Source organism: Jaculus jaculus, chromosome 2 (assembly GCF_020740685.1).
Source record: "Jaculus jaculus isolate mJacJac1 chromosome 2, mJacJac1.mat.Y.cur, whole genome shotgun sequence".
NCBI classification, from domain to species: Eukaryota; Metazoa; Chordata; class Mammalia; order Rodentia; family Dipodidae; genus Jaculus; species Jaculus jaculus.
In genome coordinates this window covers 173328947-173353507 of record NC_059103.1, presented here as the reverse complement: position 1 = coordinate 173353507, position 24561 = coordinate 173328947, and the positions used below count along the sequence as shown (strand labels likewise).

General features: G+C 39.1%; 1 protein-coding gene across 5 annotated transcripts in view; it reads left to right on the top strand.

Annotated features, from left to right (window-relative positions):
• The window catches only part of Ubr5 (ubiquitin protein ligase E3 component n-recognin 5), a 158411-nt gene that overhangs the window by 52293 nt on the left and 81557 nt on the right, over positions 1-24561 (top strand). Inside the window, exons 2-13 of one of the 5 annotated variants that reach the window (XM_045144166.1) lie at positions 916-960; positions 1343-1424; positions 1827-1903; positions 2899-3018; positions 9394-9580; positions 9943-10102; positions 10656-10805; positions 12694-12905; positions 19271-19387; positions 19471-19581; positions 20894-21048; positions 22219-22336. In XM_045144166.1, coding sequence (XP_045000101.1) covers positions 916-960; positions 1343-1424; positions 1827-1903; positions 2899-3018; positions 9394-9580; positions 9943-10102; positions 10656-10805; positions 12694-12905; positions 19271-19387; positions 19471-19581; positions 20894-21048; positions 22219-22336 — 1534 coding nt within the window. Of the gene's footprint in view, positions 1-915; positions 961-1342; positions 1425-1826; positions 1904-2898; positions 3019-9390; positions 9581-9942; positions 10103-10655; positions 10806-12693; positions 12906-19270; positions 19388-19470; positions 19582-20893; positions 21049-22218; positions 22337-24561 lie in introns of all 5 variants that reach the window. The other 4 variants (XM_004663034.3, XM_004663033.3, XM_045144168.1 and 1 more) reach the window with 4 other exon arrangements.

Here is a 24561-nt window from a genome sequence, read left to right as displayed (position 1 = left end):
GCCTCAACCGCTATGCCATGTCTCCAGCTCCCCACCCCCACTTTTTTGAAGTAGGGTCTCACTTTATCCCAGCTGGCCTTGAACTTGTGATCCTTGCACCTCAGCCTTCTGAGGGGAACACACTTTTTAGCTTCAGGCTGGCCTTGATTGAACTCACAGTGATCCTTCTACCTCTGCCTCCAGAGTACTGGGATTAAAAGTGGATGCCACCTTGCCCAGTTTGGAAAGCAGTTTTAAAATATTTTTTTGTGTTTGTTTATTTATTTGGAGAGAGACAGAGAATGAAAATGAATATGGGCACACCAGGGCTTCTAGCCATAGCAAACAAACTCCAGACACTTGGACCACCTTGTGCATCTGGCATTATGCGGGTACTGGGGAATCGAACTAGCCCAGGCCACCAGGCTTTTCAAGCAAGCACCTTAATTGTTGAGCCATTTCTCTCGCCAGCCCCTAAAACAGGTTTGTTTGTTTGTTTGTTTGTTTTGTTTTTATGTTTTGATTTTTCTAGGTAGGGCTTTGCTCTAGCCCAGGCTGACCTGGACTTCACTATGTAGTCTCTGGGTGGCCTTGAACTCATTCAGGCATTTATTCAGGGATCAGCTCTGTTGACATTGTTGGTAAATTTAAACTCTACAGGACTTAGTTTTCCCATCCTATAAAATGAAAGGAACTTAGGTTCCAATGTTGGGAAGGAGTTAGAGGAAGGGAATTGTAAAGGCTACTTGTAATACTTCCCAAGGAAAGTGAGAACATCCTTTGCTGGCGTGGTGTCTTATAGCCATTGCAGTTTTTTTTTTTTTTTTGTTTATGGTACGTTTGAAATAACCAATATTAGTCCTGTTCCAATGAGAGCTGTATTGTGGAGGAAGTGTTTACATATGCTTATTAATGTTTTGCTTGTTTATTTTTTAGGTTACGGGAAGTTTCGGAGAAACTGAACAAGTATAATTTGAATAGGTAAGAATTTTAAGGTATTTTAAGTTGAGACCTTTTTCTTTGTTGTTTTGGGATTGAATTCAAATCTTTGGACATGTGAGACAAATGGGTTAGCTTTACCTCTAAACTACAGAATTTTCTTCATTAGGGAAAAGAATTGTTATTTAGACCATAGCCTAATGTGAATAAGATTAAGATGACTTTGATTAGGTCTATCAAGTCTTATGTGTTGGGTTCATTTGAGCTGTAGTTTCCATTAATACTTAACTTTTAAGCATTCTGGCATACTAAGAAACAATAGTGTTTATGGGAGTACTTTTTAGTTATTGCTTTAAAATATGTAGATAATAGCTTTTAAAAAAAACCTAAAATGTATTATTATTTTCCTTTTGTTGTTCCCTAGCCACCCCCCTTTGAATGTATTGGAGCAGGCTACTATTAAACAGTGTGTTGTGGGACCAAATCATGCTGCCTTTCTTCTTGAGGTAACTCATCCACTGTAAGGCAGAGAAATGGAAAAAACAGTTAATCTACAACTAACTGTGTACCACTTCTTTCTTTTCAAAGAAAGCAGTAGTTGGTACTGGGAAGAGCCACTTTGAAGATCACCTTGTTCGCTTGCTTTCTTGTATAAATTCTCTTGTTGAGAGGAGGCTTGAGTGATTTACTAGGATTTGTAATCACTAAATGGGGATGCTTCTGAAATATAGCTATTTTCTTACTCTAAAATCTGCTATTATTTTAAGTTACTTTGAGAATGTTCCACAGCCCAAGCGTGGGCACCATCTGGAAGGGACCTTATTGTTGTATTTTGAATTTCTTTGGTTGAATAAATTAAAACTTTAATATGTTTTTACTTTGAGAATTTTTATTTTCTTTGCTTTTAGGATGGTAGAGTTTGCAGGATTGGGTTTTCAGTACAACCAGATAGATTGGAATTGGGGAAACCTGATAATAATGATGGGTAAGACATTATTATGCTTTTTGTTTGCTTGTGTGTATGTGGGATTAAACCCAGTGCCAGGTGTATATTACTAGACAAGTGCTTTACCATGAAGTGATGCCCTTAGCCTGTATTTTATATTTAATACAGTATGTTTTAAGCTCTTAGAAGATGGTGTTATTATTGGGCATTATTTGAAGTTATTATTGATCTTGGTTACTTTTAAATGGAAAAAAAGTATATATTCAAAGTATAATAAAAGGGTTAGTTTGTAGTTTGATTTTAATAAAAGCAAGCAATGGCTTAGAGCCAAAATGCTAACATTAACAGTAGCAGAGAAGTTCATTATCTTTTAATAGGAATAGGTTTAAGAATAATGATATTCCATATTTTGTAGGTCCCGTATGAAATTTAACACTCACTGAAATTATTTGTTGGGGGTGGGCACAATGTTTTATTGTTCTTTCCAGGATGACCTTGAGCTTGTGAGTTCAGTGTTCCCCTGCTGTGTCAGCTTCCAGAGTAGCTGGCTGCACCGCCATGTGCTGCCATACCTACTGGCTGAAATGACTTTGCAAATCATGTTTCTCCTTTGAATATTTACAAATGAACTAACTTAATTGGAAAGAAACACAGTTGTTGTTTTTTTTTCTGATTTAAATTTGGTCTTTTAAAAAGAGTTTTTTTTTTTTTTTATTAAAAAAGGATGCTTGTTAGGTTCTAGTGAGTTGCTTCTTAGGAAAGCATGATTGCCTTTAAAATATAAAGAACAGTCTTATTTGATTTACAGTTGAAAGTGTGAAAATAGTTTGAACTTGGAGAGAATACTGAATTGTCACAAGGGCACAAGTTGCTGGTGTGTTCATGAAAGAGATGTACAAATTGTGGTAGAAGTAATCAGAGGATTGTCAGGCAGGCACCATACTACAGTAGTAAGTTCAGGGTTGTTGTAGTTGAGGAACTTCCTTACCAGTTTGGGACTGTTCTGTTATTATTCATCTCTTGTTTATTCCCAGGTCAAAGTTGAACAGCAACTCGGGGGCGGGGAGAACTTCCAGGCCTGGTAGGACAAGTGACTCTCCATGGTTTCTCTCAGGTTCCGAGACTCTGGGCAGGCTGGCAGGCAACACTCTGGGGTAAGTTGTGGTTAGTAGAAGGCACCCACTGGTCCCTTTATCCTGTGAGTGCGCATTGTGATGGAGCGCACTAGTGTATCGAGCAATGGCGAGAAGACACTCCTGACCTTGACATTTATGGCACTTAAAAGTTTAAGTAGCCGGGCGTGGTGGCTCACGCCTTTAATCCCAGCACTCAGGAGGCAGAGGTAGGAGGATCACTATGAGTTCCAGGCCACCCTGAGACTACAGAGTTAATTCCAGATCAGCCTGAACCAGAGTGAGACCCTACCTCGAAAAACAAACAAAAAAAAAAGTTTAAGTGATTGCATATTTGGCCATCTGTTGTGAATTTTCTTGGATCAAAATAATCTCAGTGGCTGGGCGTGGTGGTGTGCACCTTTAATCCCAGCACTTGGGGGTCAGAGGTAGGAGGACTGCTATAAATTTGAGGCTACTCTGAGACTGCATAGTGAATTCCAGGTCAGTCTGGGCTAGAGCAAGACCCTACCTTGAAAAACAAAAACAGCAACAACAACAAAATTCCAGTGTATCTTACTGACAAATTGATTGGCTGTTTCTGTTTCAAATATATGATTTTTAAAAAAAATTCTGAGCTGGATGTGGAGGTTAACACATACCTTTACCTTTAGTCTGGACTACAGAGTGAGTTACAGGTCAGCCTGGGCTAGATTGAAACCCTGCTTAAAAAATAATCCTGTAATCCCAACACTTGGAAAGCTGAAGGCATGAGGATCCTGTTTCAGAGGCCCATCTAGGCTATGTAGGAAGACCTTAACTCAAAAAAGAAAAAACAAAAGGGCTGGGGAGGTGGCTTGGCAGTTAAAAGTCCAGCCTGAGTTAAATTGCACAGTACCCATGTAAAGCCAGTTGAACAAAGTGGTGCATGCATCTGGAATTTGTTTCCAGCATCTAGAGGCCCTGGTGTGTGTCCCTTGCTCTCTCTCCTCCCTTCTCCTTCTCCCTCTGTTCCCTTTTCCTTTTCCCCTCCCTCCTTTTCCCTTCCCGTTCCTCTCCCCTCCCTTCCCCTTCCTTTCTCCCTTCCCATTTGCCTCCCATTCCTTCCTTACTTTCTCCTCTTTCCTCAGACCCTCCTTCCTCCCCTTTCCTTCCCTTCCTTCCTCTCTCCTCTTTCTCCCTCCAATAAATAATGAATAAAAAGTTGCAGATAAATTATAAAGAATTTCTGCGTATACCTTTCACTTAGCTTCCCCAAATGTTAGGATCTTACATAGTCATACTTTTGAAATATTGAAAATTTAGTCCAAAGAACTTTATATTCTTCCAGCTGTGTTACTAATACCCTTTCTCTGGTTGAGAATTCAATAAAGACCCAGTTGCATTTAGTTGTCATGTGGTTTTCAGTTTCTTCTAGTCTGTGAAAGCTGCTTAGTCTTTTTTTTTTTTTTTAATTGGGAACTTGAGTATAAACATACAGTTCCTGTCCCACTATCCTTTTTTTATTCCTCTTCCCCTCTCCCAGTACTCTCCTCTTTCTGGGCAGTCCTTCCTTGGTTTTATTTAGTTCCTTTTGCCTTCCTCCTTCCTTCATAGCAAAATGTTGATGGGCTCTTGGGTGGGGATATTGTTAACCGCTGAGGGTTATGAATGTACCTCGTGCCAGTGCAGTTCTTTTGTTTTTGTAGACTTTTTGAAAAGCTGATGGTTATGTTTGGGCTTGTTATTTGTTTTCTCGATTTTAAATCTAGGTCATGCATTTTTGGCAGGAATACTTAAAAACTGGTTGTGGGTCCTTCTGTAATGCATCGTGTCAAGGTGGACACATAATGCCAACATATCTCATTTCTGGGGGATGAGAACATCTGATACGTATTAAGTATAAGCAGTTCAGGTGCTTATTGTTCTTGGTTTGTGTGAAAATTTCTAGTTTGGTAAAGTAAATTGTGATCAGATTACTTTACAAATCAAGAAATTCAATGCCAGAAATATTTTCATAATAATTTTTTGTACTTTTGTCCTAATTTTGCTTTAAGTATAATAAACTTAAAAGAAGCTTGAAATTTGTAAAGCTGTAGCATTTACTAGAGAATGTAGGACAGGTTTCAGAGAGGCCTCAATAACCAAAAATGCACCAAATATAAACCAGTGTGAAAGAGGCTGCTCTTGCTTCCTACCTTCTCCCTGTAGCATTCAGGTTGGCTCACTTTGGAGTAGGGAATCTTTATTTGGGAGCTCTGTGTGATCTTGGGAGAACTGCAGTGTTTTTCTTTTCCATCACCATGGATAATTGAGAAGTGATCATTTATTTTGACTGATCATTCTTAAGACTGTATAGTAGTCCTTTTAATGTTTTCCTTTGGTGTTTTTGTTTAATGGCAGTTTTGTGGCCTAAAGATTTCCACCTGCTACTGTTTCCCCCTTCAATAATTATTTCATGTTTATTCTGGGAGATACTTAAAAAATCTCATACAGGCCGGGTATGGTGGCGCATGCCTTTAATTCCAGCACGCATGAGGCAGAGGTAGGAGGATCACTGTGAGTTTGAGGCCACCCTGAGACTCCTTAGGGAATCCCAGGTCAGCCTGGGCTAGAGTGAGACCCTACCTCAAAAAACAAAACAAAAAAAATCTCATACAGATAGAAAGAGTATGGGCGCACGAGGGCCTCCGGCCCCACTGCGAATCTACTCGAGATGCACTACTACCCTGTGTATCTGGCTTATGTGGGTGCTGGGGAATCCAACCTGGGTCCTTAGGTTTCACAGACAAGCGCCTTAACCTTTAAGCCTTCTCTCTAGGCAGGATGTTTTTTCTCTTTAAAGGAAGCAGCTGACAAAGTGATAGTGCCATAGGAAAAGAAGTGTCGTCATTGCCCATTCAAACCTCTGTAGAGGGCCTCCATATCTGCCTGTCATGGTTGTACTTTACCACACCATGGGATTTTGTTTTGCTTTGAGCAGGGTCTCACTTTAGGCCAGGCTTACCTGGACCTTACTCTTTAGCCCAGCGTGTCCTCAGACTCATGCCAATACTCCCGCCTCAGCCTCTCGTGCTGGGATTATAGGTGTGAGCCACCATGCATTGCTTATAAGACAATTTTCACACATCCTTATAATGTTTGTGAATTGTCTATTTTTCTATTGTGGCCATCCTAATAAGTATTAGGTGACCATTCATTGTACTTATTATTATTATTTTTTTTTTGTTTTTTTGTTTTTTCGAGGTAGGGTCTCACTCTAGCCCAGGCTGACCTGGAATTCACTATGTAGTCTCAGGGAGGCCCCATACTCACAGTGATCCTCCTACCTCTGCCTCCCGAGTGCTGAGGTTAAAGTCATGTACCACCATGCCCGGCTTTCATTGTACTTTTAATTTTTGTTGTTTAATACTTTCAGCTATTTGCATAAGACTTTTGCATAACTTTGTCTTCTGCCCATTTTATAATCAAGTTACTTGTTTTGTTGTTGTTGTTGTTGTTTTGTTTTTTTGAGGTAGGGTCTTAACTCTAGCCCAGGCTGACCTGGCATTCACTATGGAGTCTCAGGGTGGCCTCGAACTCACAGTGATCCTCCTACCTCTGCCTCCTGAGTGCTGGGATTGAAGGCGTGCGCCACCACGCCCAGCAGTTAGTTGGGTTGTTGTTGTTAAATTGTAGGAGTTTTCTGTATATTCTGAGATCATATATATGATTTGAGTTGTTTCGTCCCATTTTCTAGATTGCCCTTTTCCTGTGTTTGGGTTTTTCCTTTGCTGAAAGGACTTTCATTTTGTAGTGCCATTTCTTGCCTTTGCTTTTGGTGTTGTCATACTTGTTTCCCTCAGGTTTCGTATTTGGACTAATAGTGTGGGTCTCATGTTTGGGTCTTTGGTGTATTTCATGTTAGTTTTTTGTACATCGTATAAGAGTCCAATTTTCTTCTCTTGTGTGTGGATACTTAGTTTTCCCAGCACTGCTCACTTAGGGAGACTGCGCTTTCCCAGTCAGTGGTCCTTAGTACCATGTCTGGGATAATTGGTATGCCTGTGAGCTTAATTTTGGGTCCTTTATTCTGTTCCCCTGGTCTTTGTTTATGCTGGCACTATACTTTGATTTCTGTCGCTTGTTGTATACTTTGAAAATGAGGGTACAGATCCTCCATTTTTTTTGTTACTTTGCTCTTTTCCAAATTGTTTTAGGCTTCTTTGGGACCCTGAGTAGTCTATGTGAAGTTTTCTATTTCTTTAAAAAAAAAAAAGCTGATGTTGTATTATGTTGAATCTGTGGATTGCTTTGGGCAGTGTCGCCTTCTTAGTAGTAGTACGTTTTCCAGTTCATCTACATAGGACATCTTTCCTGCATCTTCAGTCTCTGAACAGTGTTTTGTACTTGTCAATGTGCATGTCTTTGATTTGGCTACGGTTAAGGCTATTCCTAAATATTTTATGGGTTTTGATCCTAAGTAGAATTTCTTCTCTTCCCTTAATGTAATGTACTTTGAATGCAGGTGATTTAGCTTTTTTTCTGATTTGCCAATATGGTGTTGAACATGGCACTGGTAAAAACTAGTACTGAAATGTGTCGTTTCACACTGTGCCATTTCATGCTGTGCTCCTGCTTTTTTCTCCAGAATTGTTTTGGGCTGTTCCCAGTCTCTAGAACTGGAATACATGAACAGAAATTGCTAGTGTACATCAACAAGAACAGAAAAATCTTCAGAAAGGACGACACTGTTAGAAGTGGATATGCCTGAAATCATATTTGCGAGCTAAGTCAAGATTAGGAGTTCAGTGCAAGGGCCATACATACTAAGATCCTGTGGCCAAAACAAACAAACAACAACAAAAACACTAGGGTTTTTTTTTTTTCTTTCTTTTCTTTTTTTACACTGAGGAAACATGTTTCTTTAGGTAGAGATTAGGCTTTCCATGTAAGTAAAAAGAGAAAACTAGGAAACTTGATATATACTGTCTTGATAATAATTATTGGTCAATGTTGTTAAAAGAAATATAAACATAAAGATTTTTATTTATTTGAAAGAGGGAGTATAAGGGTATGCCAGGGCTTCTCACTGCTGCAAACAGTATTTAGACACATTTCCCACTTTGTGCATCTGGCTTTATATGGGCACTGGGGCATTGAACCTATGCTGGCAGGCTTTGTAAGCAAGCATCTTTAACACTGAACCACATCCCTAGCCCCCAAAGGAATATTTTTACCATTACCTAGATCATTTCATTTGCTTCATTTTCATGTTTAAAGTAATGGGTAATGTAAATGTTTCTTTTTTTTTTTAATTATTTATTTATTTATTTGAGAGCAACAGACACAGAGAGAAAGACAGATAGAGGGAGAGAGAGAGAATGGGTGCGCCAGGGCTTCCAGCCTCTGCAAACGAACTCCAGACACGTGCGCCCCCTTGTGCATCTGGCTAACGTGGGACCTGGGGAACCGAGCCTCGAACCGGGGTCCTTCGGCTTCACAGGCAAGAGCTTAACCGCTAAGCCATCTCTCCAGCCCAAATGTTTCTTTTTTAAGTTGTTTTCTTTGTACTTTGGAAAAAAATATCAATGAGTATTTTCTAAATGGTAGCTTTTCCTGGGTCAGGGTTGTTAATAATGCTAAATATTAGCAAGATACTGTCTGTAAGCAAATGTTTAATTCCAAGAAGTGTACATTAGATGGTAAACTTTTTTTGGTGAGACTGAAAGTTGGTAATTCAAGTCTGAATTTATTTTTCTACGATGAGTTGTGTTTATTTCAAAGTTGTAGTTATGGACCTTTTCCTTCTTCCTCCTCATTTTCTTCCCTTTTGTTTTTTTCATTTGTCTTCTCTCCTTTTCCTTCCCCTCTTCTCTTCCTCCCTAACAAAATTGGAAATAATAAACTCATGGGCTGGAGAGATGGCTTAGTGGTAAAAGTGCTTACCTACAAAGCCTAAGGAACAAGGTTCAATTCCCCAGTACCCGTGTAAGCCAGATATACAAGGTGGCACATGCATCTGGAGTTCATTTGCAGTGGCTAGAGGCTCTGGCACACACATTCTCCTCCTCTCCCTTCTCCCCTCCCTCCCTCCCTCTCTCTCTCACACACACACAATTAAAAACCTTAAAAAAACCTCGTTAGCCCTTTTAAATATTTTTATTTATTTGAGAGAGAGAGAAAGAAAGAGGTTGAAAGAGAGAATGGGCGTGTTGGGGTCTGTAGCCACTGCAAACAAACTCTAGACACACGTGCTGCCTAGTTCATCCGGCTTTATGTGGGTCCTGGAGAATTGAACCTTGGTGCTTTGGCTTTGCCTTCAAGCGACTTAACTGCTAAGCCATCTCTCCAGCCCTTCTTGTCTTTTAAAATGACAATTAGATCAATAACTTTATCTTAGATTAATAATGGGTTATTTAGGAATGCTTACTTTACAAATTCCCCAACATTTAGCAGCCGCTGGAGTTCTGGAGTGGGTGGAAGTGGAGGAGGATCCTCTGGTCGCTCATCAGCTGGAGCTCGAGATTCCCGGCGACAGACGCGAGTCATTCGGACAGGACGGGATCGTGGGTCTGGACTTTTGGGCAGCCAGCCCCAGCCAGTTATTCCAGCATCTGTCATTCCTGAGGAGCTGATTTCACAGGTGTGGCTCTTCAGAACATTTAATAGAAATACAAGGCCAGGTGTGGTAGTGCACGCCTTTAATCCCAGCACTCGGGAGGCAGAGGTAGGAGGATCACCATGAATTCAAGGTCACCCTGAGACTACATAGTGAATTCCAGATCAGCCTGGACCAGAAAACAAGAAATAAAAAATAATAATAAAAAAAATACACATCCCTTTCCCCCCCCAGACAAACTGAGGCCTAACTGAATGTGGACGACCATAGTCATGGCTCATAAGAATTGTAAAACATGTTTTTGTTTGTTTATTATTATTGCTATAGAAAGCCGACTCTAATAAATCAAAAGAAAGCTAGCATAGGACTTTCTTGTTTTTTTTCAGGCCCAAGTTGTTTTACAAGGCAAATCCAGAAATGTCATTATTCGAGAACTTCAACGAACCAATCTTGATGTAAACCTTGCTGTAAATAATTTACTTAGCCGGGATGATGAAGATGGAGATGATGGTGATGATACAGCCAGTGAATCTTATTTGCCTGGAGGTTGGTGAATCACCATCATGGTCTTCTCATTTCTGAAATGTCTTTTTGGCTGAGGAATGAAATTCTACCTGTTATTTAAAAGGTGGTAGATATTTCTCACTCTAGAGGGACTTGCTTTGATTTTAGAATACCTCTTAAGGAAAGTGAGAAAAAATTTTTACTCAGTGAATTTGTGCATGGTCTCATTAAAGACATTGTACGCACATAGATTTATCCCTGGTGGTTGGGTGACTATTGTGTTATTTATTGATGACTTTATTACTGAAAATAAGTAATTAATGAACTGCATTTAGATATAGACTGTATTATCCCCATGATGTCATTTTTTTTAAAACATGGTAATATTGTGATAATTTAGTAAGTAGAGCATGCAACAATTGTGCATCTGATGGTCCTTAAAAATCTGTGTTTATAATGTTAGTTATAATTACTTCCTAGATTCTTGGATTTTTTTACTCAGGGATTTTCAGGCCCTGATTTTAATGTATTTTAATTTTGAGAGCTCTTAGTGTTTGTAGGTCCTTCATTTATATTTGTTTGGTTTTATTTGTAGAGGATCTCATGTCTCTTCTTGATGCTGATATTCATTCTGCCCACCCAAGTGTCATTATTGATGCGGATGCCATGTTTTCCGAGGACATTAGCTATTTTGGTTACCCTTCTTTTCGCCGTTCTTCACTTTCTAGGCTAGGCTCATCTCGAGGTAATTTTGCTTTTTTTTTTTTTTTTTTTTTTTTTTTGTTATCATGGGCTGGCTATATAGAAAGGTAGTAATAGACTCAATTGTGTTTGAACTTGGAGTGTTATAGTAGATCAAATCATTACTTAACCAGAGTTTTGGGGTACTTTGGCATTAACACTAATTATTTTAAAAGCCACAGTGGTCTTATCTCCATTATTTAATACACAGGAAAGGTTGTGACTTAAATGCATTTTTAATTAGGAATAAGGATTCTGAACTAAGAGCAGAATTCTACTTTACAGTGACATGCAGCATTCAGAAAATAAATCTCTTTAGTTTACTTGATTCCAAGAACATGATATCATATCATGTTCATTTTAAATATTGGTTAGATGGAGAGTAAAATAAGAAAAACAGTAACTAGAATGGAGTTGGCTAGTATTATATCTGTACTCATGTTTGGCTTATTAAAATGCTATTTGTAAAAGTTTATAGTCCTTCAAAAGTGTAGTACATAGAAGGTATTAAAAGATTAGGAAACGAACAAAGTGGCCTCCCTAGTGTATTGGCAGAAGCTTTAGGTTGCAGAATTTTAAAAATACTTGATCCAGATAATTATAAGAACTGATCATTAATAAAGTGGAAAATATGCCGTGTTATTTTAAGGCCTTGCTACAGATACATACCTGTACTTAAAAGTAGACTTTATAAAATAACAGCTCCATGGGTGATCTTTAAACCATATGTAGTAGCTAAAAATTTTAAGATAAACACATACTTTAAGTGAACTGAGCTTTCAGACACTTAGTATGCAATACAGGTAACACCTAAATCTCTCTTTTTCTCTTCCTAAGTTTATTCCGTGTAGGCATCCCTTTTAGCTTGGCAGCATGTGAACTAGCGAGTACTTGACCATGTTTGTGACCTGTGTATACGATAGCTTTCTTTCATCCATGGTTTTGGGGGACTGGAATCAAGGCCTCACATATGATAGGCAAGCAATTTAATCTGACAATATCCTTAGCCCATATGTGGTAATTTTATATGGCTCAGCTATTATGTATTGTCTCTAATCCTTATATCCACATCTTGGGAAATTTATTTTGATTATTTTAAAAAGCAGTATATGAACATACTGAAAAGTATATAGCAGCTGTGGCTTTAGATAATTTACAGATTAATTCTTTAAACTCTTTACTGTTTCTTTAAGATTTTTAAAAAGCCTGTCTTGGTCCTCTAAAATCTTTTTAAAAAGGGCCTGGCATAGTGGCACACACCTTTAATCCAGGCACTCGGGGAAGATAGCCATAAGTTCAAAGCCAGCCAGGGCTATAGAGTGAGTTCCAGTTCATCCTGGGCTAGAGTGAGACCCTGCTTCAAAAAAAACCAAACAAACAAATTTAAATAAGATTTTCCATAAAAATTAAACCTATAAAGTTGCCCTTATAAAGGGGTTGAGTTGTCAATTTTTTTTTATTAACATTCAGTTTATTCAATTTTTTTTTCTTCATTGAGAAAGATTTGTGATAAATACTCTTGGATTGTTTATATGTATACTGTATTGAGATTCTCAATTTTGTACTTTTTCTAATTTATAAACAAGCTTATATTAAACATTTATAATGAAACACAGAATTTTTAAGTCCATTAAAAACACCCAAGTCAAGTTTAAAATAAGGCAGTTCTGCTCTCAAGACATGCCTGTATAGTTAAAATATATGCCAGTGTATAATTTTCATCTAGTCACCTGGAAAGGGTTAATGTTTTGAATGTTGCATGTCAGCCTTATTAGAGATAAAATCATATAACTTTTTGTGAGTGGATAAACTGCTGTTAGTTGCATCCTGAAGGGTATTTACTAGAGAGTGGCTTACTTTTATCCCACTGGTGTGACCCAATTGCATACCAGTTCTCCTTCTTCCCTTAGAGAGAGACTCTGAGCTGTTGCGTGAACGTGAATCCGTGTTACGGTTACGGGAGCGAAGGTGGCTTGATGGAGCCTCATTTGATAATGAAAGGGGCTCCACCAGCAAGGAAGGAGAGCCAAACCTGGATAAGAAGACCACACCTGCTCAGAGTCCAGTGTCTCTAGGAGAAGACTTGCAGTGGTGGCCTGAGAAGGTATTTGGAAAACTTGCATGCCCTTTCCAATGAAATAGATTTAAATAGACTACTGAAAACGTTCTGTTCTTTGCTTTTCCAGATTTTTGTAGGACTTTAAAGAAGAAAATGAACAAAAAATGACACTTTTTTTGTTTTAATAGACCATAGAGCATCTTCATTTTTTGTCTTAGCATCTAAGTAAGATGTGTTCCATTGTGCTTGTTTTCTTCCAATGTGATGAAGTCAATCAGAGAAGTTATAGTTAACAATAACACATTATTTTGCTTTATGCCTTCATTTCTGGTGGTGATTATTCTAATAGTTATATTCCTTGTGGGATGTTGGAAATTTGAGGTGTCAAGTGGGTGCCAGTTTCTCCAGGGCAAGCTTCGCTCATTGACCCAGCATGCATGTCAGGATAAGATGAGAGATTTGTGTGTTTCTGGTTAGTTAGCAGTCCCATTTCTGGACAGTGAATTCTGAAAGGCCCTTTGCTTTGGATGCTAAATGGGAATGGACTGCAGGAGTTTTGCTTAGCACCCTGCAAAATAGTAGTGGGGCCTGGCAGGCATCCAGCTAGCATTTGTTGATCTGAATCTTTAAAATGCAGGCATTGCATCTATTGATGGTGTTTCGTTCTCTTATGTAGGCAGTGAGTGATTCCTCTTCAAAGGCTTGTTTTCAGAGTTAGTTGGGCAGGTCATTGTTTTTTTGTTTTTTAAAACATATATATATATATATATATATATATATATATATATATATATATATATATATATATTTATTTATTTATTTATTTATTTATTTTTAGTTTTTTTCTTTTCAAAAAACATTTTTTTAAATTAACAACTTCCATGATTATAAAAAATATACCATGGTAATGCCCTCTCTTCCCCCAGGTCGTTTATTGTTTGTTTGTTTTGTTTTTGTTCTTGTTTGTTTGCTTTGTTCTTGTAGGGCTTTACTCTAGCTTAGGATGACCTGGAATTCACCCAGGCGGCCTCAAACTCACAGCGATCCTCCTAATTCTGCCTCCCGAGTGCTAGGATTAAAGGCGTGTGCTACTATGCCTGGCCTCAGTCATTTTTTAAAAGTTATTTATTTATTCATTTATTTGAGAGTGACAGACACAGAGAGAAAGACAGATAGAGGGAGAGAGAGAGAATGAGCGCGCCAGGCCTTCCAGCCTCTGCAAACGAACTCCAGACGCGTGCGCCCCCTTGTGCATCTGGCTAACATGGGACCTGGGGAACCAAGCCTCGAACCGGGGTCCTTAGGCTTCACAGGCAAGCGCTTAACCACTAATCCATCTCTCCAGCCCGCGGTCATTTTTTAAGCAAACATAAACCAAAAGACAGAAACTTTTAGCGGACACCCACAAGCCCAGTACTTGGGAAGCTGAGGCGGGAAGATTGGGAGTTTAAGGCCAGCTTCGTCCACAGAGAATTCCAGGCCAGCCTGGGCTACGTGAGACCCTATCTCAACAGCAGCAACAAATTAACAGTGAAAGAGAGAAAGAAGAGGAGGTTCTGACATAGATTTTTTTTTTCTTTCTTTGAACTTAAATTTGGGAAGATACTATTTACCTTTTCAAACTTTTGTTTTCATAGTTATTGCGAGTCTTAGTGTAGTTTTATTTTCCCCTGTATTCAGCTCATGTGGAAAACTTGAATGCAAGAGTTGTTTTTGTTGGTAGTTGCCAAGCTTTTCCCCAATTATGCTCTCTTTGTTATTTCCATAAAACTGGAAACATCCCAAGTTGAACTTTGATTTCATGTGGGAGATAGTGATTTAAACTACTAAGCGTTTAGTTTAGTTTTTTTTTTTTTTTTTCTCTTGGTGGGGTGTGGTGACATTGTTCTAGATTTCCTACTCTTGCCTGGATCATGTTAGACCTCTCATGTTGGCAGGAAGTAGTAGACGTCTCAGGAGTCATTGAAAAGTGCCACCCCATGTGATTCATTTCAGCTTCTTTGTCATGTATCCACTTTGTTAATCTAAGTGCTTTTAAAGGGGACATTTTACCCTATGAGATTTTGTTAGGTCTTTGTCAGCCTTAACCAATGGGCATGTGTTTTCAGAGATAGTAATGAATTGTATTATGAAATCTTGATATTGTATGGGCTTAAAGTATGTTATTTCTTTGGTTTGTTTAAACTTGGAATGAGTGGAAGAGAGCAGCATGTTAAAATATATCCTATCCTTACTCTTTTTATTTATTTTTTTAACTCAGGATGACCTTGGAATTAACTATATAGTCTGAGGCTAGCCTCAAATTTACAGCAATCCTCCTACCTTAGCCTCCCAAGTGCTGGGATAAAGGCATGTGCCATTGTGCCTGGCTTAAACATCTTAAATAAACTGGCATCCTTTTTGTCATTATTTATTTATTTGACAGAGAAAGAGGGAGAGAGAGAGAATGAGTATGCCAGGGCCTCCAGCCACTGCAACCAGACTCAAGACACACATGCCCCCTTGTGCATCTGGCTAACATGGGTCCTGGGGAATTGAACCTGGATCTTTTGGCTTTGCAGGTGAATGCCTTAACCACTAAACCATCCCTCCAGCCCTAAAGTGGCATCTTTGAAACACTTTATCATCAGCTTATGATTGAAATCTAGTCCTGTTCATAAATTTTACTTTATAGGAAGAAAACAGCTAAAACCTAATTAAGCTGTTAATTATTGTCACAATTGTTAACAAGTACCACTAGATGCATACTTGCCAGGGCTTAATGTTATACTAGAAAGAGACTGTACAGTGCTATTAAAAGGATTTCTTTATTAAAAGAATTTAGGTAGTAGCTTTAGGACAAGAGGCACAGGATAAATAACACACGCACACACACCCACAAAACAGCTGGTAGTGTATGGAGGAGTGTATTGTTTGAGGGTAGTGATCCCTAAGAAATGAAGATTTAAGGGGAACACTTGATAGAAGATGAAGCAGTAGGTGGAAAAAATACAGGATAATAGGGATCAGGATGCACTTAGTATTTCTGCTAAGCATATAAGAGACTGGTTTGTTATGAGCAGAGGGTTCAGGCTGGAGAGATGACTCAGTGGTTAAGGCACTTGCCTGCAAAGTCCAACAACCACAGTACCCACATAAAGCCATATGTACAGATTGGTGTATGTGTCTGGAGTTCATTTGCAGCCACTAGAGGCCCTGGTATGCCCGTTTTTTCTGTCTCTGCTGGGCGTGGTATCCCATGCCTTAAATCTCAGCACTTGGAGGCAGAGAGAAGATCATCATGAGTTCGAGGACAGCCTGAGACTACATAGTGAATTCTAGGTCCGTCTACACTAGAGGGAAGACATACCTTGAAAACAAAAGCAAAACAACAACGAAGCAGACGGTTCTAAAGAATTCCCTTAGCTGGAGTGATGGCTCAGTGCTTGCTTGCAAAGCCTGACAGCTGGGGTTTGATTCCCCAGTACCCACATAAAGCCAGATGCATTGAGTGATGCATGCATTTGGAATTTGTTTGCAGAGTGGCATGAGGCCCTGGTACACCCACATTCACACACTCTGCTTCTTTCTCTCTCTCTCAAATCAATCATTCAAAAAAATCTTTATTTATTTTTGTTCATTTTTATTGACTTGGGAGTGACAGAGAGAAAGAGGGAGAGAAAATGGGCACACCAGGGTCACCAGTCACTGCAAACAAGCTCTGGATACATGCACCACCTTGTGCACCTGGCTTACGTGGGTCCTGGGGAATCGAGCCTTGAACTGAGGTCCTTAGGCTTCACAGGCAAGCGCTTAACCGCAAAGCCATCTTTCTAGCCCTCCCCCCCAATTTTTTTGAAAAGAATTCGCAACTCAGGACTGTTTGTCACATTTAAGCTATCACATTGTGCTTTACATGTGAAACCCCTTCATAGGCTTATGTGTTTGTACACATACTCCCCAGCTGGTGGCACTGTTAGTAAAGGTTGGGAAATTTTTAAGAGGTAGAGCTTTGCAGGAAGAAGTGGGTTACTGGGGCGGGGTGTGGGGAGGGGGTAAGCAGGTTTGAGATTTTACAGCTCAGTCCTACTTTGTGTTCACCCCTTGCTTCCCATTTGCAGTTCCTTCCCTGTTGTGATGGACTGCACTTTTCCTTCCTGAAGCTGTTTCTGGCCAGGTATATGATCACAGCAGCAAGTAAAGTAGCTATGCACTTGGAAAGCAGAGCACACAGAGAGCATATACCCATCCTTGCATCTCTGTTGTAGACATTTGTTGACTGCTGATAAAGGCCTGGTGCTTTGCTGTAGGTAGTGGGCTATATTAATCAAGACCCTTCCTCATGGAATTTGAAGGAGACAGATTGTATCCAGTTGACAAATTAGCATTCTTGAAATGTGGGGTTTTTTTTTTTGTTTTTGTTTTTTTGGTTTTTTTTTTTTTTTTTGTTTTTCGAGGTAGGGTCTCACTCTGGCTCAGGCTGACCTGGAATTCACTATGTAGTCTCAGGATGGCCTTGAACTCTCGGCGATCCTCTTACCTCTGCCTCCCGAGTGCTGGGATTAAAGGCGTGCGCCACCACGCCCGGCTGAAATGTGGGTTTTTTTAATTGACAACTTCCATAATTGCAAATAATATTCCATGGTAATTTCGTCCCTCCCCCCACTTTACCCCTTGAAACTCCGCTCTCCATCACATCCCTTCCCCCTCAATCAGTCTCTTTTATTTTGATGTCATGATCTTTTCCTATTTTGATGGTCTTGTTAGTGTCAGGCACTGTGAGGTCATGGGTATCCAGGCCATTTTGTGTCTGGAGGTGCTCGTTGTAAGTAGTCCTACCTTTTCTTTGTTAAGTGTAAATAGCAGGAAGAAGTGGGGTCCTATTTTAGGAAAACAGTCATTTTCTATAGGCCATGAGGGGAGTTGTGGGAGGAGGAGAGATAGGATTGGGCATTCCTAAGTAGGTCCAGGGCCTCATTTGTCACAGATTGGGCATAAGACTGAGAAAAATGCAGATTATACCTCTTTTCTGTGTAAACTAAAATGGGAGTTAGGAAAACATTTCATTACAATTAATAGCATAGCATAAATTAGGAAAGCAATAGGTATTCTCTATGTACTGCGGCAAGAAGTAGAGGGAATGCATAACTCCATGCTAAAGACATGTCACCAAGTTCATTCTCGTTTCAGAGAGCCTCACCTGAAGACAACTCCAACTGCTGTGCTTCTCTAGTATCTTGCCTTCCTCTCTATGAAAATCTTCCTCTTCTTCCCATCCTCCTCCCTGGTTTTCTAAGTCCCACTCCCCTTCCTCCATTTCGTCCTTCCCTATCCCCTTAGTACACCCTAATAGAAAAAGTTGGGTAATTTGGTTACTTTGATGAGAAGAGATGATTTTACAAATAGGTGGTTATTTAACATTCTATTTTGACTTGATCATTTTTGTAGTTCAGTTTTCTAAGACTAGAAATTTTGTTGTGTGTTAAATCTACATGTAAGTTGTAGCTTTTACTAACCTAAAAACCTAAAGGACACATGTTTTGCAAAGCCAGGAAGCTGTAGGCCAGTATCTCATATGAACAACAAGAAGAAGAAAAAAGTCAACACAGTACTGAGGAAGAAAAACAAAAATTGGAAGCACACTTTCTGATTTAAGACTATATTATAAAACTGTAGTGATTAAAACAATGTGAAATCAGTATACAAGCAGATCAGTGGGATGTAAGCAAGAGTACACATGTAAATACAAAAACTTATGGATCTTTTTGACAAGGTCACCAAGGGGACATAGTAGGGCAGTGTTCAATTCTTCAGTAATTGGTCTGGGAAACTTGCATTTCTACATGCAAAAGAATGGAGTTGGACTCATACAAAAATCACTGAACTTGTACCTACCAATTTGTCTCGACTAGCTTAGCTAGCAAGTCCTTGGAATCCTTCTGTCTCTATCTCCCTAGCTTTCATGTGGGTGCTGAGGACCAGAACTCAGGTCCTTAGGCTTATGCAACAAGTACTTTATCCACTGAGCCACTCCTGACTTTCCCTCACTAACAGCTTTTTTTTTTGTGTTGTTGTTGTTGTTTTGAGGTAGGGTCTCATTCTAGCCCAGGCTGACCTGGAATTTACTATGTAGTCTCAGGGTGGCCTTGAACTCACAGTGATCCTCCTACCTCTGCTTCCCGAGTTCTGGGATTAAAGATGTGCACCACCAGCTCATTATTACTATTATTTTGCCTTTACTTCACTCATTCCACACTTTTATTGAATGATTCCTTAGTGAACTCCCGATGTATGCACCACCTTGTTCATCTGTACTGGGGAATTGAACCTGGGTCCTTCAGCTTTGCAGGCAAGAGCCTTAACTGCTAAGCTGTCCCTACCCTGATTGGCCATTTTTATGTTTATAATTTTGTTTTATTTTTCCTTTGTAGGATGGAACAAAATTCATCTGTATTGGGGCTCTCTATTCTGAACTTTTAGCTATCAGCAGTAAAGGAGAACTTTATCAGTGGAAATGGAGTGAATCTGAACCATACAGAAATGCCCAGGTATTTTGTTATATTAAATATTGCAGTGTATAGCTGTATATATCAATGTAAAAAACTTAATTGTTTTTCTTACACTCACAAAGAATCCTTCATTACATCATCCACGAGCAACATTTTTGGGGCTAACCAATGAAAAGATAGTACTCCTGTCTGCAAATAGCATAAGAGCAACTGTAGCTACAGAAAACAACAAGGTAGGAGTCACTTTGCATTATCATTTCCTGTTTAAATTCTTGTTTGTTTTTTTTTTCCCCTCTACTTGTCTCTTTTCATCTCTTTTAGCTCGTTAAAAAACATTTATTTATTTAAAAGAAAGTGTGGGTGTGCCAGGGCCTCCTGCTATGATAAACAAACTCCAAATGCATGGGCTACTGTGTGCATACAGCTTGATGTGGATACTGGGCAGTTTAGCCCAGGCCATTAGGTCTTACAAGCCAAGTGTTTTCTCTCTGAGCCATCTCTCCAGCCCATCTAACTTATACATAAACACAAATCTTTCAAGCCTCTCCTAATATCTTAATTTAAAAAAAATTTTTTTTGCTGGCTACTTTATAGTTCATCTTTAAGAGTGCTTTCTACTTTTAAGGAAAAGAAAAATATTTCAAGAGAAAAGCAGATATGCTGCAAAGCTATGAAAGATACATTGAAAATATGTTGGAATTATCCTGCCAGTGATCAGCTTGGCTTTACAGTCACTAAATTCTATTAAATATTCTTGGATCATGCCTCGTGGTGAATGCCTTTACTACCAGCACTTGGAAGGCTGAGGCAGGAGAATACTAAATTTGGAGCCATTCTGTACTATATAATATAGCATGACTTTATATTGTTCTGTTAGCCCCCTCAAAAATGAACCTCAATACAGTTATACCTGAAATACTTAATTTCATAATATTTAGCTAAAACCTTTTAGAATTTGAGTCATATATATATGGGACCCTAGTGTGTTTTTTTAGATTTAATTATTTGAGAGAGAAAGCTGGAAAGGGAGGGAGGGAGAAAGGGGTTGGAAGAAGAAAGAGAGAATGAAATGGGATCATCAGGGCCTTCAGCTGCTCTAAACAAACTCCAGACACATGCTTCACCTTGTGCATTTGGCTTATGTGGGTTATGGGGAATTGAACCTGGGTCCTTAGGCTTTGAAGGCAAACACCTTAACTGCTAAGCCACCTCTCTAGCCCTTGTAACCTTGTTCTTTTTTCTTTTTAATTTTAATTTATTTATTTGCAAGCAGAGAGATACAGACAGAGAGGACAGAAACAGGGTGGGGAAGAGAGTGTGTATGTGCCAGGGCCCCCATCCACTGCAAATGAACTCCACACACATGCCGATTTGTGTATCTGACTTTATGTGGGTACTAGGAACTTGAACCCGGGTTGTTAGGCTTTGCAGGTAAGTGCCCTAGTTGTGGAGCCATCACCCCAGCCCCCTGTACCCTAGTTTTGACCACAGTTCCTTTGGAAAGATTGCTTGTGTCTGTTTCAACTTCTATTCTTGTGTCTGTAGGTTGCTACATGGGTGGATGAAACTTTAAGTTCTGTGGCTTCTAAATTAGAGCACACTGCTCAGACGTACTCAGAACTTCAAGGAGAGCGGATAGTTTCTTTACATTGTTGTGCCCTTTATACCTGTGCCCAGCTGGAGAATAATTTATATTGGTGGTAAGTTAGTAAGGAGGAATTTCTTTTGTGTTCATAGAGTAGACAGAGAATCAGAACACAGTGATGTATTGAAAGAAATTTTACCTGAGAAAAATGAGAAAAATTAATATAAGTAATGTAGTATGTACTTGGTAACTATATTAATAAATTTTATGAGTGTACAAAGTAGGATAAATTATATATAGTCCTACTACACTAAAGATAACTACAGCTAGCATTTAAGGTAATTTTAGTATTTCTCCTTATATACACATAAATACCTTGTTTTTAATGATAAGAAATTGTAGGATATATAATTTTATTTTACTGCACAGTGTTTTGGTTCATTTTTGTCCATAGTTTAACTGTTCGTAGATGTCTAAGTTATTCTTTTGTTGTGTTTCAAGGAGTAATTGGTAAATTTGCATAGTCAATAATATGTAGGGCAGTGTTCTTATGGGATTATTTGTAAGAAAAACGTTGTTTGATGAGTTTTCTATAGAATTTAATCCTAAAAGTTTTTTTTTTTTTTTTAGTGAAAGGAATTATTTTTATTTATTTATTTTTTAAAAAATTTTTTATTTATTTATTTATTTGAGAGCGACAGACATAGAGAGAAAGACAGATAGAGGGAGAGAGAGAATGGGCGCGCCAGGGCTTCCAGCCTCTGCAAACGAACTCCAGATGCGTGCGCCCCCTTGTGCATCTGGCTAACATGGGACCTGGAGAACCGAGCCTCGAACCGGGGTCCTTAGGTTTCACAGGCAAGCGCTTAACCGCTAAGCCATCTCTCCAGCCCAGGAACTTTTTTTAATATTTTATTTTTATTTGTTTCTTTATTAGAGATGGAGAGAGGGAAGGAGGAAGAGAGAATGGGTCAGGGCCTCTTACCACTGCAAACAAACTGCATGTGTCACCATGTGCATCTGGCTTATGTGGGTTCTGGGGAATCAAACATGGGTCCTTAGGCTTCATAACTGCTAAGCCATGTCTCCAGTCCCCTAAAAGTTTAATAAAAGTGAATTTAGTTACTTATTAAAGTTATGAACAAATTTTACCTAGTAGTAATTGTACATTACTATTATTTTCAGACAAAAATAATAGAGATTCAATACATCAGAAATGCTTCAATGATTATTTAATGGACTTCTTTGCTTCATGCTTGACTAATTTATGGTTTTTCTTTTTTAGGGGTGTAGTTCCTTTTAGTCAAAGGAAGAAAATGCTAGAGAAAGCTAGAGCAAAAAATAAAAAGCCTAAATCTAGTGCTGGTATTTCCTCCATGCCCAACATCACTGTTGGTACTCAGGTAAGTGATTAGAATCAAGCCTGCTTACCTCTGTATTACCTATGTTTGTCATCTTATCTAGCTAATCTGAGAGGACAGAGGAGAGCATGGACAAGCCAGGGTTCCTCTATTGGCCTGGTTTTAAGAATTACTTAGGGGCTGGAGGGATGGCTTAGCAGTTAAGGCATTTGCCTGTAAACCCAAAAGGAACCATGTTAGCCAGTGGCACAAGGGGGTGCACACATTGGAGTTCTTCTGCAGTGGCTGGAGGCCCTGGCATGCCCATTCTCTCTCTCTCTGTCTTTGTCAAATAAATAAACAAATAAAATGTTGTTTCATATCAAGCCTATTGGTCAAGGTCGTCCTTGTGGCATGGCTAGCCATCACTGTGTTGAACAGACAGCCTGAGATAGTCTCATGACTGAGCAGTGTGAGAAATGCAGCTCTGGGGGATATTGCTGACAAGACTCTTGTGAAATCTCTGCGTTGCCACCGGCTTTTTTGTTGTTGTTGTTGTTCTTTCCTCGGATTATTGTGGGCTCATAGATGTCTTATAGAGGGCAATGGAGGTGCAATGCCCCAGCGGGTCTCCAGGTGTGCTCTACTGCTGCTTGTCTCTTTCAGAGAGACTGCACAGCCTTTCATGTTTTGGTTATTTATCTGTGAAGCCTAACTGCATTTGTTTAGTTATAATATAGCAGTTTTTAAAGCTGAAGTAGATGGAAGATTTTGCTATTTTCTATTAAATCTGACATTAATAGATTACCAAAACTGTAAACATTGTCATGCTTATCATTAATATTTTTGAAAATTTAGCTACTTTTCATAAGATTGTTTATATTAGCATGGTTTACTTATTGTTTGAGTTTTTTTTTTAAATTCAATTGTAACTACTAATATTTTGCTTATTATTATAAGATATAGCCTTCAGAAATAAGGTTTTTGGGATACTTGTTAACAATAGTGAAAAAGGGTCTCGAGAACAGAAGGGTACTACTATATATTTCTATTTTATTTTCATTTATATATATATATTTTATTTATTTATTTATTTGAGAGTGACAGACACAGAGAGAAAGACAGATAGAGGGAGAGAGAATGGGCGCGCCAGGGCTTCCAGCCTCTGCAAACGAACTCCAGACGCGTGCGCCCCCTTGTGCATCTGGCTAACGTGGGACCTGGGGAACTGAGCCTCGTACCGGGGTCCTTAGGCTTCACAGGCAAGCGCTTAACCGCTAAGCCATCTCTCCAGCCCTCATTTATATTTTAATAACTTATTTGTTGTATTTGCGTGCATGAGCACGCCAGGACCTCTTGTCACTGCAAACACCAGACCCATGTGTCAATTTATGCGGTCATCTTTACATTGAACCTGGGTGTGAAGGCTATTGAAGCGAGTACCTTTAATGGCTGAGCCATCTCCACAGCCCCCACTTTTTGAAGTCTAGTAAAAACCTGTCTTCATGATAAACTTAGTGTATATTATAACAAGTTGTGATGAATGCTTTAAGAGCTTGGCAGTCCTTGAAGCTTAGACAGTAGGTTGGTTTTATGTCAGTATAGTACTTATTTCCTCATGTACCAAATGTTTTCTCATCATTAAAGGTACTATCGCCTTATTCACTATGTCTTAAGCAATAATCATTATTTGAATTTGTTTTTCCTGAGATAGCGTCTCACTCTAGGTTAGGCTGGCCTGAAACTCACTCTGTAGTCCCAGGCCAGCCCCGATCTCCCAGCAGTCTACCTACCTCTGCCTCCTGAGTACTGGGATTAAAGGCGTGCACCACCGTTCCTGGCTTTGAATTACTATTTTTCCCCTAAACCCAGCTTTTTTTTTTTTTTTTTTTTTTTTTTAATTCATCCAAGGTTTCTTGTTCTGTCTTTTGTTGGCCTTCCAAATAGAAACTTCTTACTTTCTTACATACCGTTTTGGACATGACTAGTCAGTTTTCATTATTTATGGAGGTTGGTCTTGGTAGAGTATCTCCCCCATTGGAGTTTCTCATTTCCTGTTCCATTCAACTGTATACTTAAACATATTTTTATTTATTTACTTACTTACTTACTTACTTACTTGAGAGAGAAAGAGGAAGAAAGAAAGAAATGGAGTTGGAGAGAGAGAGAGAATGGGCACTCCAGGGCCTATAGCCACTTCAAACAAACTACAGATGTATATGTCACCTTGTGCATCTGGGTCCTTAGGCTTTTCAGGCAAGTGCCTTAACTGCCTAAGCCATCTTTCC